We start from the raw sequence: 16444 nt of genomic DNA, 5'->3' as shown, positions 1-16444 counted from the left end.
TTTTATTCACTTGTCTTTTTGATTGGAGAGCCCCCAGTGCTTATGTTGCGGCAGAATGCATAGGTGTCGGGAAGGCGGAGTACATGGCGAAGCATGTTAAAAGGATTATTTAAGTACTCTAAGGTCCTCTAACACGGCTTGATGTTTTCGGGGCTTTAGCTGAATTTTGAACACGCAGACAATCCCAATCCTTTCAAATTTACGAGATGCTGTTGGCTTTCAGAAAATCTTAGCTGGTCTTTTTTCACTCATTCCATTCCAAAAAAAGAGTTCCTTTTCCCATGTTATTAAAGTTTTACGTGACAAAATGGGAAATAAAATGCTATTTTTTCTTGGGACTTCCAAGAGGATCTGAACTATATGAATTGTCTACTGCACCAGAACTTCCTACCAGGTAGGGTAGAACTATTCAAGACGTTTTTCCCTGGTGAATAAGGTAAGATTGAGAAAAATGATGGTAGCTTGTTCTTCGCTAAATTCTCACACGGCTCCCATCCCTAGCGGTTTCGAACCGAAGAATCTTGTTTGAACAAGATATAACCTATCACAGTTTTGGCCACAACTACAGTAAAATCCTCGTATTATAGAAACTTAAAGCCTTGTTTGAACAAGGTATTACGATATAATCTGTCAGAGGTTTGGACACAACTACTGTAAATCTTTGTATTATAGAAACTTAAAGCCTTGTTTGAGCAAGGCTGCATGTCAGTTTTGTCTACAACTATAGTAAATCCTTGTATTACAGACACTTAAAGCCTTGTTTGAGCAAGGCAACACGATATAACCTGTCACAGTTTTACTAGACACAACCGCAGTAATTCCTTGTGTTATAGACACTTAAAGCCTTGTTTGAGCAAGGCTGCATGTCAGTTTTGTCTACAACTATAGTAAATCCTTGTATTACAGACACTTAAAGCCTTGTTTGAGCAAGGCAACACGATATAACCTGTCACAGTTTTACTAGACACAACCGCAGTAATTCCTTGTGTTATAGACACTTAAAGCCTTGTTTGAACAAGGTAACACGATAAAACCTATCACAGTTTTGGCCACAACTATAGTAAATCCTTGTATTATAGAAACTTAAAGCCTTGTTTGAGCAAGGCTGCATGTCAGTTTTGTCTACAACTATAGTAAATCCTTGTGTTACAGACACTTAAAGCCTTGTTTGAGCAAGGCAACACAATATAACCTGTCACAGTTTTACTAGACACAACCGCAGTAAATCCTTGTATTATAGACACTTGAAGCCTTGATTGAACAAGGTAACACGATATAACCTGTAACAGATTTGGACACAACTGCAGTAAATCCTTGTATTATAGACACTTAAAGCCTTGTTTGAACAAGGTAACACGATATAACCTGTAACAGATTTGGACACAACTGCAGTAAATCCTTGTATTATAGACACTTGAAGCCTTGTTTGAACAAGGTATCACAATATACCTGTAACAGATTTGGACACAACTGCAGTAAATCCTTGTGTTATAGACACTTGAAGCCTTCTTTGAACAAGGTAACACGATATAACCTGTCACAGTTTTGGACACAACTACTGTAAATCCTTGTATTATAGAGACTTAAAGGCTTGTCTGAGCAAGGTAACACGATTTATTAAATTCTCAGCCTCGGATATTGCATTTCTAGCGTTGTGATTGGTTCACTAAATCCCGGTTATCAGCTCATATATCGTAGTTTGACCTTATATGGAAAACGATTTCCCCAGGCGTCGGTAAGCTAAAAACTTTTTTCGGCGGGAGGCGAAAGTTTCTTCAGAAAAATGGGGGAAAAAAAAAAAAAAAGAAAAGAAATACCAGACAGTGACAACAACAAAAGCCACAAAGTTCGGCATGACACTATTTAATGGTACGTATCTCCGAAGTTTCCTTTAAAATCTGAAAAATTGCCCGATTTTACGATTTAGATCATATAACTACAACAACAACAACAACAATAACCACAACCGGTTACCTTCAAAAATTTCAGGATGGCTTGCAAATCCTGGCGGTAAGAGGTTAAAACCGATCGAAGAAATTTCTTAAGAAGAGCTGAATGCCTGCCTTTCTGTTTCTACGCATTTACGAGGACTCCAGTTACAAAAATTCATCCATGAAATCCGTACAAGCGGCGGCCATAATGTTCGTTTCCGTCGCTCGGCACCACTCAGCCAGCAAAACATTTGCACGTGCACAGCTCTTACGTTTTTCGATAAGCTCGAAGTTTAGAAACTTGCACTGAATGCTTGTCTCAGTGAGGTTGTACCTCGTACACTTGGACTCGGCTTGCCTTAAGTGCTTTAAAACGTCTGCGAGGAATTCAGTCCAGCATAAAAAAAAAACCGTCCTTGATTCCTTCCTTCGCTCGGCACCGCACAGCAAAACATTTACTCAAATGTGCACAACTATTACGCTTCTCGATCAGCTGGAACTTCAAAAGCACTTAAATGCTTGTCTCAGAAAGGTTTTTACTCGTGCACTTGAACGTTTCTTGAATTTGAGATGTCCGGCTGCGTCCGATCTACTTCGCTTTCGATTTTTCATTCAACTCCGTTTGCAAGGAGCTGCACGTGTCATGTGATCATTTTTAAAAGTTTCGCACGCTTTGGTCGGCAGTTACCTCAACATCCGGTCGTTTTAATTTAAAAGAAATTTTTACTTAAAATAAAATTCTTTAAACTTTAACATCAATATCCAAACGGGGAGAATTTAATAAAACAATTATTACATTCGCGCTTGTTGGATATGAGACTGGTTATAGCCAACTCGGCGCTTCGCGCCTCGTTGGCCATTTACCATCTCATATCCAACGCGCGCTCATGGAATAATTGTTAAATAACCTGTCACAGCTTTGGACACAACTACTGTAAATCTTTGTGTTATAGACACTTGAAGCCTTGTTTGAACAAGGTAACACGATATAACCTGTCACGGGTTTGGACACAACTTCTGTAAATCTTTGTATTATAAACACTTAAAGCCTTGTTTGAGCAAAGTAACACGATATATCCTGTCACAGGTTTGGACACAACTACTGTAAATCTTTGTGTTATAGACACTTAAAGCCTTGTTTGATATAACCTGTCACAGTTTTGAACACAACTACTGTAAATCTTTGTATTATAGGAACTTAAAGCCTTGTTTGAGCAAGGCTGCATGTCAGTTTTGTCTACAGCTATGGTAAATCCTTGCATTACAGACACTTGAAGCCTTGTTTGAACAAGGTAACACGACATAGCCTATCACAGTTTTAGCCACAACCCTCGTATTATAGACAGTTAACATCTTAGTATCTCTCAATAAACTTTATCTTGACAGGTTTCTCTGGACCTGCTGACAATCTTTGATATAGATCCAGTGGTTCATGGTGGTACTCCATCCGGAACCTTTGAATGACCTTAAACAGAACAACGAAATAACAGCGTGAAGGTTCCTTTGTTGGAACATCATAATCACAGACGAAAAATATTCTTCAATCATCAACAAAGGCATATATTGCATCGGGAGCCATATTTCAGAGGTAATTAAGCAACAATAATTCTAAAAGCTTTCAAATACATAACAGTGTATGGTTACCCCTAATTTTCTTTTTAGATTCCAATATCCGCTGCTTTTCCCGCAAAGTTATAAGCCGCGCAAAAACACCTTTGTATTAGAAGTACCACCACAAGATGCGCAGAAGCTGTGCACAGTGGCTAAAGGAGGCACTTACCTTAAGTTCATGTAACTTATGCTCTTTACACCATTTTGACGATGACTGTTTTTGATTCACCTTTGAGTCAATTTTTGAACGTTTTCTAAGTTATTTTTTCAAATCCAAGATGGTAGCTGTCACAAAATTCATATTATTCATGTTTTTGTTGTTTTCATTTCATGTTTGCATTTTCATGTTTCGTGTTTGCATGTAGAAATTTAGTCGTTTCTTTTTCCATTATCTAAATTCGTTAGGTTTATTGTTAATTATTTGTAGTCTTATTCGTCGTATTTTTATCAGTCAAAATGTCACTAGTATATTTAATAATTATTCCATGAGCGCGCGTTGGATATGAGATGGTAAATAGCCAGCGAGGCGCGAAGCGCCGAGTTGGCTATAACTAATCTCATATCCAACAAGCGCGAATGGAATAATTGTTTTATTAAATTCTCCGCGTTTGGATATTGCTTTGAAATTTGCTGAATTTTTATATATTTTCAAGAAAAAATTTCCTTCAAATTAAAACGACCGGATGTTGAGGCAACCTCCGACCGAAGCGCGCGAAACGTAATGATCACATGACACGCGCAGCGCTTTGCAAACGGAGTTGAATGAAAAATCGAAAGCGAAGAAAATCGGACACAGTCAGGCAACTAAAATTGAAGAAACGTTTAAATGTATAAATTATAGCCTTTCTGAGACTAGCATTCAGGTGCTTTTGAAGTTTTAGCTCATCGACAAGCGTAATAGTTGTGCACATTTGAGCAAATGTTCTGCTGTGTGGTGCCGAGCGAAAGAAGAGATCAGTGCAAGGACGGCTTTTTTCATGCTGAACTGAATTCCTCGCAGACGATTTAAAACACTTCAGGTAAGTCGAAGAGTAAGAGGTACAACCTCACTGAGACAAGCATTCAGTGCAAGTTTTTAAACTTCAAGCTTATTTGAGAACTGTACTAAGTGCTGTGCACATTTGTGCAAATGTTTTTCTGAGTGGTGCCGAGCGACAGAAACGAACATTATGGCCGCCGCTCGTACGGATTTCATAGATGAACTTTTCCTGAAGTCCTCGTAAATGCGTAAAAACATAAAGGCAGGCATAAAGCTCTTCCTAAGAAATTTCTTCGATTGGCTTTAACCTCTTACCGCCAGGATTTGCAAGCCATCCTGAAATTTTTAAAGGTAACCGATTGTTATTGTTGTTGTTATGTGATCTAAAAATCTTAAAATCTTGCAATTTTAAAGATTTTAAAGGAAACTTTACCATTTAATAGCGTCATACCAAACTTTGTGGCTTTTATTGTTGTTATATCGAGATGGCATTGTTTGGTATTTCTTTCTTTTCTTTTTTTTCTACATATTTCCGAAGAAACTTTCGCTTCCCGCCGAAAAAAAAAAAAATAGCTCAGCGACACCTGGAGCATTCATTTTCCATATAAGGTCAAACTACGGTATATGAGCTGATAACCGAGATTTAGTGAACCAATCAGAACGCTAGAAATGCAATATCCAAGGCTGAGAATTTAATAATAGTAGTTATTGTCTTAGAAAATGGTGTGTAGTATTGTAAATTTCAATGTAATCTAACTAACTATTATTATTCCCGTTACCGTATATTTTGTATCTTATTGTGTAATCAGCATTTATTGTACATCTTGTAGTTAGCGTTTTCTGGAATCTTCTTTGTAATGTCGTAATTGTGTACAGTATTTAAATAGAGGTCAAGGTTGTTGTTGTGTAGTTGGTTGTTATTCTTGGAAGGAGAAAAAGAACAGAGAAGTAAGAAGAAGTAAGGAGAAGCAAAAAAGTTTGTATTGCAAGGTCGAAGGCGAAATTGTTCAAGTCACTGTCAAGAGCCATTGGCAGGAGCCGGTCGTGTTTTCCCTGACATAAACCCTTTTGTCGGCGGCGGCGAGTGAACAAGATTTCAAGGCGTGTGCATAGAAATTAAAACTGAGTGCGGCGGAGTCAAACAAGACGGGAACAAAGAAGAGAAAAGGCGCCAGAAGAGAAGAAGGAGAGGTTTGTGTGAACGGTTGTTGGTGCGGTTTGTTTATGCGAGTGGTTGAAGTAGCAATTTGTTTGTGCCTGGAGAAGACTTCAAGAACAAGGAAGGACTGAACTGAACTGAAATAAGTAATTTAGTTTAAGATAATTAATTAGGTTAAGAAAGTTTTTTTTACGTTACCGTTTATTGTGTTTACTAAGCGTTTATGTATACTAAATTAATTAAATTTGTTGTATTACTTAGTCTTGTATTACTTAGTGGGTTTGCGGGAAGGGTTTTGTACAGTCCCCTTTTAAATCGTGCCTCACAAGGGAGAGATCCACGTCACAGTAGCTCTTCAGAAAATAAAAAATAGGACGTCACTTGACGTCATCAAGTCACGCACTATAGTCTTTTATATACCTTAAATGCAGCCAAGCTTGGAAAGCTATTAAAGCGCAATTTAATGAGGGTTATTTAAAAGGTGTTGTTAAGTCTGTAACCTGCTGTGTGCAGTAATTTACCTTTGCTGCCAGAAGATGCATTTCTAACTCTGCCACTCTGCTACCTGAAACATGAACCGAAACAAAATTTTGATGCCAGCCACGTGAGTGTGCCTCATAGAATGCTTTTTTCTAATAGCATGCTTCCATGCAGGAAAATTGATTTAATAAAACGGTGCATTTTGGTAAATTTTGACCTCAAACTCTACCACAACCCTGCAGCCTGTGAAATGAACCATCGGAGGGCTTAGAAGGACATAATCGTAGCCGGTCCTACTCCATGGCAACGCCGCAGCCAATGAAATTAACCATGGCCTAGCTAACATAGATGATATATATATATTTCACACCCCCTTTTCCTGAAGCTTCATCCTCTATATTTCGCAACGGTACAATTTTTTCCCATCCCCAACCCCCCTACTTCAAGTCATGTTGGGAATTCGGCTCTCGGATTCCGCTTTCTTCTCCCTCTTTTTTCGAATCCCGTACGCTTCCCGCTGAATTTCACCCTCCTCCCCCACTTGACCTAAAGCTTTTAGGTTTGTGGATTTCACTGTAGTGTTCCCAATTTCAATGCTCTAAACGTCTATGCCTCTCCACTCGAACAAAATAGCGTGTTATCCAGAGCGTCAAATTAAAATGGAGCGCACTGTTTTCGGATCTTTTGAATAAACAAACTTACCAATGCACATACGCGGGCCAAACCCAAATGGGAGGAATGCGAACGCATCTATTTCTTTCTTGTTTTCTCTCAGCCATCGCTCGGGTTTAAATTGGGACGCATTGCGAAAGTATTTTTCTGAGATCGCCGTGACATAAAAATCCAGCTGGATTATTGTCTGCGAGAAATAATAAAAATACAAAAATAAGGTCTTGGACTTTTCCTTAACCGGCCTGCTGTCGCAGCATGTGGAAGGTTGATAGAGCGTTTTTCAATTCAGTGTCGAAAGTAATTTGCGTTTGTTTTCCTCTCGCTTCACTACTCTCTTTAATTGGGTCGCAAAACTTGCGCCACCCAATCATGACTTGCTCGCACGCGTTTTCCCTCGCTTGCACCGGTTACTCGTATTTGCCTTGAGTTATGATTGGTTTATTGCGATGTTTGAGCTTGTGATTGGCCAAAGTAACTTAAAGAGCAACATTTCTCAAGAAAAATAATGATCAAGACCCAGCTGTTCAAAACACGAGAAGACTAGCTAGTTTAATTACTAACGGATAAATGAAAAAGTTTTCTCCAAATTATTTCTGTCTTTCACTTTCGACCTTGACTTATATTTAATTTCAGCTAAAAATAAGTTTTACAAACATTTAAAATGAACGAGATAAAAACCTCGGTTAGCTTTTATTCGTGGGTTGGCCTTAATCGGCTTTCGAACAACAGGGATCAGGCTATTAACATACCTCTGCGGGAATCAAATATCCACTCAAAACTACATCTTTCTCCAGTATTCGGTCGTTAGCTAAGAACACTGGATTCATCCTATCAACAGAAATAAGTAAGGGTTATTGGCCTGGAACGAGGGGATATGTGATGCTTATTTTTTTCGGTTGGTGAGGATTCCTAATAGAAGACCTATTAATAGAAGACCATAAATAATTAAATGCCTATTTTATGCCAGGTCGAAGTCTAATGAACAACTTTTTTTAATGGCAGATAGTAGGCAGTGAGATTTCGGCTGTTAAGATGTTTTTCTCAACTGTTTTCTGAACTTTTGACAACAGTACGTAGACAATGTCTTTTGTTTACTGGTACACAGTGGGATTAAGTTTAGTTGTGGATAATTCACACAACAATATGTATAAACAATTGCTTTTGTCTGCTGGCATGTGTAGTAAACATGTTTGTCACTTTTGCTTAATCACTGCATTCAGTACACTACACGTGGTTGAGCGGCTGCTGTTAAATTTTGGAGATAGTGAGCAGTCGGCTATCGTTTTATGGAAACAACGATGAGTGATTTGGAAGATGAAGTCTTTTTAACCGAAAACTTCTGACACAGTCTTTGCTGAACGGATTAGTGACCATATTCCTGCAAATGTAAAGAAAGCTACCAGTGGGACAGTACGAGTATGGAATGAGTGGTCGGATGAAAGAACCTCCCTTCCAAACAGTAGTCGACAAGAAGATGAGTTTGAGTTTGTTGTTGCGCCTGTTACTGAATTACTACTACTACTACTACTACTACTACTACTACTACTACTACTACTACTACTACTACTACTACTACTACTACTACTACTACTACTACAATTATTATTATTATTATTATTATTATTATTATTATTAGTAGTAGTAGTAGTAGTAGTAGTAGTAGTAGTAAAAGTTATGTTGTTCATTTTTTCTTTAATAATAAACGATTAAGAACTCGTTGAAATTTTTGAGAATACTGAATAAGGGGAATAGGTCGAGCGGTATATGGCGGGGGGGGGGGAGGGGGATATATATTTCCCCTCCCTCGTCATAATCCCCTCGTCCTTTGTTATCAGCTATTGTTTTCAGCCCCGCCCTCTCCTTTTACAACCAAAGCCACACCCAGCTTTTCAGACAGTAAGTAATTGACAGAGGCTAGTGAATATATTCAAGCGAAAAGAACAAAGGAAACCGAGCCAACTGAAAAATAAGATGATTAATTCACCCGGCAAAGAGTTATTGAATAATTCTTTGCATACCTGGAGTGACGTAAGTGGGCAAAAGCGCCACATTACATTACCCAAAAATTTATAAAAAAGCTTTATTCAACGTTGTTCTTCACTTCCCCTTTACGAAAACAGTTTAATTTAACATAACACTCGCCTGGCGGACTCCTTAACACATGCCTTCAGGTAAGACAATTTTGCGAGACCTCCAGGTGAAACATCTCCGTCTTTCCCAATAACGCCGGTTACTTCTTGATAAAGCTTTTCTTGGACCCCAGGGTGTCTTGCTAGGTTATACAAAAGCCATAAGGCTGACGTCGCTGTCTGATGAGTCAATAAATGAACACAATAATTAATCCATGAGTAGATAGCCAAGGCCGAGAGAAAGTCACAATGCGCTGGAATAATTTCGGCGAAGAAAAGTGAAGCGGAAAAACAAATTGCCAGATTTGACTTTCCCTCGACCACACTTTAATTAACTTCGATCTATTTAGCCGAGAACTTTTTTGAATACTTGGCCTTCACATGAAGCGAGAAGAACGTCATTCGTTCTTCACAGTCGCCATCACGTGAAGCGAGGAGGACGAAATTTGTTCTACACAGCCGCCATCTTAGATCCGCCATTTTGGATCTCTCGATTTCTCTAAACCCGCAGAAACTGTCGAAATTCAATAACCACAAACCAAAACAACAACAACAACAACAACAGCAAAAAACAAGCAAACGCTAAATTGGCATTGACATGTATACATCACAGGAATAAACTTCGAATTTGTCAAAAAGTAAGCTTGAAAGAAACAAATTTCGTAAAACATCGTTGTGGAAAGCTTGTTGTCATGGATACATCAAGACACGTTAACAGTGAACTATTATACCGTAATGTTGGTATGAATTTAAAAGCATTAATAAATGTAAGATGGAACTTATCTAGTTGAAATTTCGATATTTTGGCGGGAACTGTTCCTTTATTTAACTTCAGAATACACTTACTGTATCAACTCCGGCGCCAAATAAACCCAATGCATTGTGAGAGATTTCTTCGAGGCTGAGCTCATTTTTAGCCAGTAGATAGGACAACAATGAAACAACTGACAATCAAAAAAAGAGAGAATCAGCAGTTAAATATGAACGATTGTTATTCAAATCAGTTTAGGGTAAATAGTAGTAATAATCACAGATTGGTAAAGTACGTTCGAGCCCTGAGCCTGCAATCTTTTCACTGCTAAGCATGCGTTAATTACAATGGCACGAGCGATAACTACACGAGATCGAGGAGATTTTGATTAAAACGTCCAAACCCTGAGATCGCATGGCATCCAAACCCAAAAAGTATGCGTTCTCCTTCGTTGAACGCAATAATATACGATTAATTTGTGTAGTTTGTGAGCTGTAATAGTACAGATACCATATGGCTTAGATTTTCAAAGGGCTCTTTTGGGAGTGTCATATACGGAGGGGCTTTTTATCGGAGAGAAATTGATAGGTTAGAGCATGGTGACGTGAAAAACATGAATAAATTAGTCGAATGAAAAGTCTTCGTTGATTCCGTGGGGATCAAGAGTGCCGATTTAAAAGATAATTGTTTGCTCTAAACTTGATGGAGAGAGATGCCAAAGACTATCATGTGTTTGAAAGAATGGTGAGGCAGGTGAAACTGTCGAGCTTCTGGTTTGGGTGCATGTTTGTCATTTCTTTCAACGTCTGAAAGATGTTCCCGAAATCGGTCGCCCAGTCTTCTGCCTGGCCAACGAGCAATGTATAACGTTTTGCTTAAAGTGGATTTTTTGCAATAGATAACATAATCGGGGCACATATAAAACGAGGATTGATTTTAAGAGATCGCTTGGGTCCCAAAATTTTATGGACGTTGTAAATGAAAGGCCAATGTTTGCATCATGCACGGGCGCATTTGAAAACTAGCAGGTTGGTTGTCGGATTGGTGCACGCTTCTTACTTGAAAGTACCCATGTTTTTATCGCGTTTGACTGAAACTAGGGAAGGCTATAAGAGGATCGTACCAGTTTCAGGGTAATTTTATTAAAAAACTGTATGGCGTGCCTGGCCGATTTTGTTACACCGAAGAAGGAGAGGCAGAGGCAATGCCCTTCAAGCTGATCACGTAATTATCTGACGCCTTCTGAACAAATTTTCAACCTTTGACCTTCACGTTGTTAAAGGTGTCAAGCCTCAAACGAGCTTCGTCTCTTGTTATACTAGTTAATTTTACCTTCAGTTTCTTGAGAGGCATCTTGTTTGTTAGCCATCTCTTGAAGTTCCTTGATTTTTCTGTTGACAAACATGCCACCAATTTCATACATCTCGTCCGAAGCTTTGCACATTCTTTTAAATGATGGCGTATCCACATAAGGTAAAAGTTTTTTCTCCACAAGTGCAAACAACAGTTGATGACCATTTTCAAAAACGTCATGAACGCATTTAATGAACCTTGTAGCTTCTGGATTGGGAGGATCTTCATACAACCCAACACGAGTATCGAAAACATAGGTACCAACACCTGTGAAGAGTCAAATTGCACCATATTCAACTGATCATGATGACAGAGCTTGTAGTATTAGGTGGCCGAATACAGTTTTTTGGTGTACAGCTGTTAGAAGACGTTATTTGGAAACTATGTATTTCTGAACGCCCAAATTTGGTATGGTGTACGACTAACTAAGAAAGAATATATTTTTGTACGTCTTGTTGAGCTAAGTACCGTTTCCATGGCAACGCAGCGAACTATTAAACGTCCATAAATAGTAGGTTTCCTTTATTTTTTGAAAATGTACTCATTAGATTTTTTCCATTTTTTGTATCCAGAAAAACTCACAAAACACTGACACAGTTGCACTATTTTCATGTAATTTTAACAGAGAGATCTCCTGTTAATATTGATTTTGTATTTTAATGTTTTGTGAAGATACCCTCTGTTAGATTTAGGTTTCTCTTTGTAGGCGAGGTACGCTTTTAGGGAACTATTTTCATACCAAATTTCACGAAATTCTAATGAGCGGTTCCTTAGAAAACAGTTCATTTCCACGAAAAAAACCAATCGCAATTTTTTGGTCAAATGCACATGCGTGGCTATAATTAGGTTTCATGGCAAAGATGAAAAGCATGCAAAGGGTCTTGGTGAATGACTTCTTTGCTCGGAAAGAAAAGAAAAAGAGTCCAGAAACTAGAAACTTAGTTATTTAGGATCAAAACTTAATTTTATTATCCATTTCATGTGAAATTGAGGGATCACTTTATCGACCGCCGTATTTGCGTACCACAACCCTAGCGCGCTTAATAACATCACCAACAGAATCTGTAAAGCACGCGCAAACTGTGTTCGGCCACCTTAAGTTTCATGAATTTTCTTTACCAAAAACCAAACACAAATTACGATTAACACGACCTTGAGCAATTTGGAGCTATCTGAAATTATGTGCTAGCCACCGGAATGTTGCACTTTTGGGCTCTTTGTGAGCATTCCGGTAGATGACCGTAGACTCCGGTACATTTTGTAGGTCATGCATCCCACATTGGGACAAACTAAACCATTCATATTGCTAGTCTATGATTTCCAACTCTACATCGTCTGCCTCGGGAATTATCCTCCTATGTACCAATAACCTGATAGGGTCATCATCCATTTAACGAGATATATACAGAAGTTTAATCGAATCGATAGCCTTACCCTCTGTAGACCATTTGCTTAATTCCCCTTCCAAATCAGGAACTTCCCCGTTACTGTCCCTAATTTGAACCATTCTCTCAACAGCATCCTTAGTTACAGCATTGAAGTTGTCAATGTTCTCTTCTAAAACTTTTGGACGCATAACCTTGGGTGCCAATGCTGAACGAACTCTCTGCCATTCTTCACCATTGCTGTAGAAGACAACAAAGAAATGAGTGCATGACCCGGATGTTCAGGTCAGTTCAAAAAGCTTACATCTAATCGAGCCAGTGCACGGGGGAGTGATTTTCCACACCCTGGCCGGGGAAATACGAGAAGATAGATTTTTTTGGTAGAGTCGCGGAGCGTTGACGAGACACATACTGAGTGGGCTCGGAAATCGAGTGGAATGGTTCAGTCACGCTACTGTCCGTGAGAGATATCCAATATCGAATAGCCAATTGCCCTTCAGTTGATTTGAGTTAAACTTATTACCTATTTGACTATTGCTATGAATGTAGCTGTGACTTCGACCGACTATCATCGGGCTATAGCTACGGCTATGACTATATAGGGTGCGTTCCGAATCCGGATTTTTGATCCAAGATCACTCGGATCATGGTGCATCAAAGTAACCGAATAATCCTTACCTTATGACTATGGCTATGGCTATGACTTTTTCGGCTAAATTAAGTTTAAATTCTCTTAAATAAAGTGAAGAAGGAATCGATCGACGTGACAGATGGCCGACAAGATGCCTGAACCAAACGCTAACACTAAAAGACGATTTCAACGCGTCCCTTCAACTCCGGGTAAAAATAACAGCAGCCCTACAAAAAAGCAAGCCAAAACGGCGATTGATGACATGGAAAAGGATACGCTAAACGCAGTATCAATGGCAAATATTCTAGATGAAAAGCCAGACCTCTTGGTTGAACGCTTGGAAGCCATGGTGAACAGGAAAATAGAGGATCTTGAACGAAGATTAGAGACGAAAATAGAAGTTGTCGGTGACGAAATAGCGAAGGTGAAAATTGAATTGGGCGAAAGCATCAACCAGATTGAAGAAACCTTGAGACACGACATAGATCTCACTTAGGATTATGCAGTAAATAATGAACAGTACTCGAGGATCCGGAAGAATAACATCAGAATGCTTGGCATTGATGAGCAGCCTGACGAAAATCTTGAACGTAAATTTATCGAAGTCATAAAAGAGAATTTGGATGAAGAAATCAAACCAAAGGAGACTGAAATCATCCATCGAATTGGTCGGCCAGGACGAACAGATAACAGATAATGGTGAACGCGATCGCGATCTTGCTTTGAATATAGAAGATGTGATAGAATTTCAAGTCATTGAAATAACGGCCAAACCAAGAAATATAATTATTGGTATTATCTATAGACCTCCAAATAATAAGCTTCAAGAATTCAAGAAATGTCTTGCTAGGTTATTGCAAAAAATAGACCAACAAAACAAAAAATGTTTCTTAATGGGAGACTTTAACATCGATCTGTTGAAAACGGAAGAGAACCAGCACATCAAAGAATTCACAAATATGATGCAGTTACGGAAAATGAAGTAGAATTTGAAATACGTAAACTAAAAGAAAGCAAGTCTTGTGGTCATGATGAAATACCACCTAAATTAGTAAAAAAAGATTTCAAAGTATATAATTAAACCATTAACATACATATACAACCAGTCATTTCTTACTGGTTCTATTCCTGATGATCTCAAAGTTGCACTTGTTACTCCAGTTTTTAAAGCGAACGATAAGGAAGAATTTTCTAATCACAGACCTATCTCTGACATTCTCCCATGTTTCAGCAAAATATTAGAGAAACTAATGTACAATAGATTACTTAAATACCTTGATCAGAACAACATATTATTCCCAAGTCAGTATGGTTTTCGAAGGAAACACTCTACAAACTTAGCAACCATTGAACTAATAACAAAAATATCACTAGCAATAGACAACAATGAATATACATTCGGAGTTTTTCTAGACCTTGCTGAGGCATTTGACACTGTAAATCATGAAATTCTGTTAAGGAAACTTGATCATTATGGAATAAGGGGGATTGTAAATAAATGGTTTAAAAATTACTTGACAGGAAGAAAAAAAAAATAGTAAAATACAAGTCAGTACAATCACAAAGCCTAAGTAAGTGCTTGTCCACATTATGCCACAATATGTTAGATATGGATACACCATAGTGTTATATATAAACATGTATCTTATAGCACTCTTTATGTATTCGCATACTTTAGCAATAATTTACCAAAATATTTTAATAATGACTTTACTTTAAATAAGAATATACATAGTCATGATACTCGTTCAGCATCAAATGTATATATTGATTACAAAAGGACAAATTATGGGAAATTTTTACTAAAACATAGGGGGGCGCATATTTGGAATAATTTACCAAATGAATTGAAATCATTACAAGGTTAATTCTTTTAAGAGAAGCGCAGAGGTTTATGTGCAAATAAAGTATCTTAGGTTATTAGGTTTTTAGTTTTGTTTTAGGACAAAGCAAGTATTAGAAGTAATCTATCTAGAATTATAATAAATCACCATCTGCCTGTAATTAGTCTAAGCTTGAATAAGGGGATCTTCATGGAAAATCTCATCGAGCTTGCTAAGATCTCCTGCCATTATATCTAAGTTAGCAGTCATAAGATTCTATTTGATTGTATTTATAATAAAATGGACAAAAAAAAAAAAAAAGAAGAGTTGTGCCTTTTTGTTCTTTCGAAAAAAAAGCGCTTGGTGATAACACACCAAGGGTGACGGAAGAATGAAAAAGGAATCCCTCTCTTTTGTATCTTTCACCCTCCAGCCCCAACACTCCCCCTAATGTCTCTGTGTTGCACTGTTTTTAATCCTTTTTCAGGTTGTGCGGTCACGCAATGTCTTAACTGAAAGGATTGCGTGGCATCCGATGCGTGATTTACGTAATTGATTAAATTAACAGCCCAGTGTACCTACAAATCGTGTGAATTTTGCGATTCGACTGATTAACCATACCTGTCCTATCACCCTTAAGTACAACACAAAAGATAAAGTACTTACATGCTTTCAACGCCTGGAGGAAGGCCCCTTCTTCTATTATATTTCTCAACAAAATCTAAAGGAGTCCTCTTGGGATATTTTCCCTCTGCTCGGAAAACAGTCTCGAAGTCCTTCGGTTCCATAACATGCACGACAGGAGTCTTTTCAGTGACATCCTCTTTAAATATCGGGCCATACTCGTCGAAAAGTTTCTCCATGAGCTTGTGAAATTTTCTAAATCCTTCACTTTGGCGGTAGAAGGCTATTGCTGTTGATAGTCTTCCCTGTGGGCCTGGGATTTCATCGAAAGATAAGGGTTTTTCATCGACTGGTGTTTGTAAACGAATACTACTAGGGATTGCTTCTGCTTTTTGTGAAATCAGACGTAAAGATGCGGGAACAAAAACTCGAAGACGCGATGAAAACGCCTCCTTGAAAGCGAACTTCACAGCAGCCATTTCGTATGAGGTTTACAGAATTTTGCATTAAGAGATGAGCTAAACATCATGTGATTGCTATCAATCAATGCAAATGGTACTCATTGCATTGAATAACAACTTTCGCGTGAGACCAAATATGGTGTAGTTGGGTCACGAGCCATGGGTTGTGACTGTAAAGCTGGATCGTTTTCATGTTAATGGCACAAGAAACGACGAGCAAACTAAAACGTTAACCTCAGATGTTAACCTCAGATGAAGAAAGGTGTTAATCTTGAATGGCTGCCACTGAATTTATGGGAAAATTCAAACGTCTCAATTGTACTCAATTGGCTGTCATCCGTGACTTCCGGTAGAATTAGGTTGCTTTGTTCGCAATACGTAATCATTCAAAACAGTCGATGATCGATCACTGATCGAAAATCAATTCCGCCTGACTTTACTAAAAACCATATTAT

At 38.3% G+C, this 16444-nt stretch overlaps 1 protein-coding gene and 2 long non-coding RNA genes across 13 annotated transcripts in view; 1 reads left to right on the top strand and 2 right to left on the bottom strand.

The window, feature by feature from the left end:
- The window catches only part of LOC146463109 (uncharacterized), a 37389-nt gene extending 36961 nt beyond the window's left edge, over positions 1 to 428 (top strand). The window contains exon 2 of the long non-coding RNA XR_014856998.1: positions 124 to 428. This is a non-coding gene — a long non-coding RNA (uncharacterized LOC146463109). The remainder of the gene's footprint in view (positions 1 to 123) is intronic.
- The window catches only part of LOC146463108 (cytochrome P450 10-like), a 16688-nt gene extending 516 nt beyond the window's left edge, over positions 1 to 16172 (bottom strand). The window contains exons 1-13 of one of the 11 annotated variants that reach the window (XR_014856985.1): positions 15571 to 16167; positions 12500 to 12690; positions 11045 to 11332; positions 9808 to 9905; positions 8975 to 9141; positions 7582 to 7660; positions 6863 to 7019; positions 6202 to 6245; positions 3081 to 3396; positions 2840 to 2924; positions 1245 to 1534; positions 1006 to 1155; positions 1 to 520 (exon numbers count right to left, since the gene is read on the bottom strand). The exon at positions 1 to 520 is cut by the window's left edge and continues 516 nt beyond it. Coding sequence is in view for 2 of the 11 variants with exons in the window: in XM_085084828.1 (XP_084940954.1) it covers positions 3286 to 3396; positions 6202 to 6245; positions 6863 to 7019; positions 7582 to 7660; positions 8975 to 9141; positions 9808 to 9905; positions 11045 to 11332; positions 12500 to 12690; positions 15571 to 16007 (1572 nt within the window). In the remaining 9 variants the exon portion in view is untranslated. Of the gene's footprint in view, positions 1193 to 1244; positions 1535 to 2839; positions 2925 to 3080; positions 3470 to 6201; positions 6246 to 6862; positions 7020 to 7581; positions 7661 to 8974; positions 9142 to 9807; positions 9906 to 11044; positions 11333 to 12499; positions 12691 to 15570 lie in introns of those variants that run through there. The other 10 variants (XR_014856982.1, XR_014856986.1, XR_014856987.1 and 7 more) reach the window with 10 other exon arrangements.
- The window catches only part of LOC146463107 (uncharacterized), a 38021-nt gene that overhangs the window by 20762 nt on the left and 815 nt on the right, over positions 1 to 16444 (bottom strand). The gene's annotated exons all lie outside the window — the stretch shown is intronic.

The sequence above is a fragment of the Pavona decussata genome, unplaced genomic scaffold (genome assembly GCF_977016875.1).
Source record: "Pavona decussata unplaced genomic scaffold, jaPavDecu1.1 SCAFFOLD_180, whole genome shotgun sequence".
NCBI classification, from domain to species: domain Eukaryota; kingdom Metazoa; phylum Cnidaria; class Anthozoa; order Scleractinia; family Agariciidae; genus Pavona; species Pavona decussata.
The sequence above is the reverse complement of the archived record's forward strand: the minus strand, read 5'-3'. Positions and strand labels throughout refer to the sequence as shown.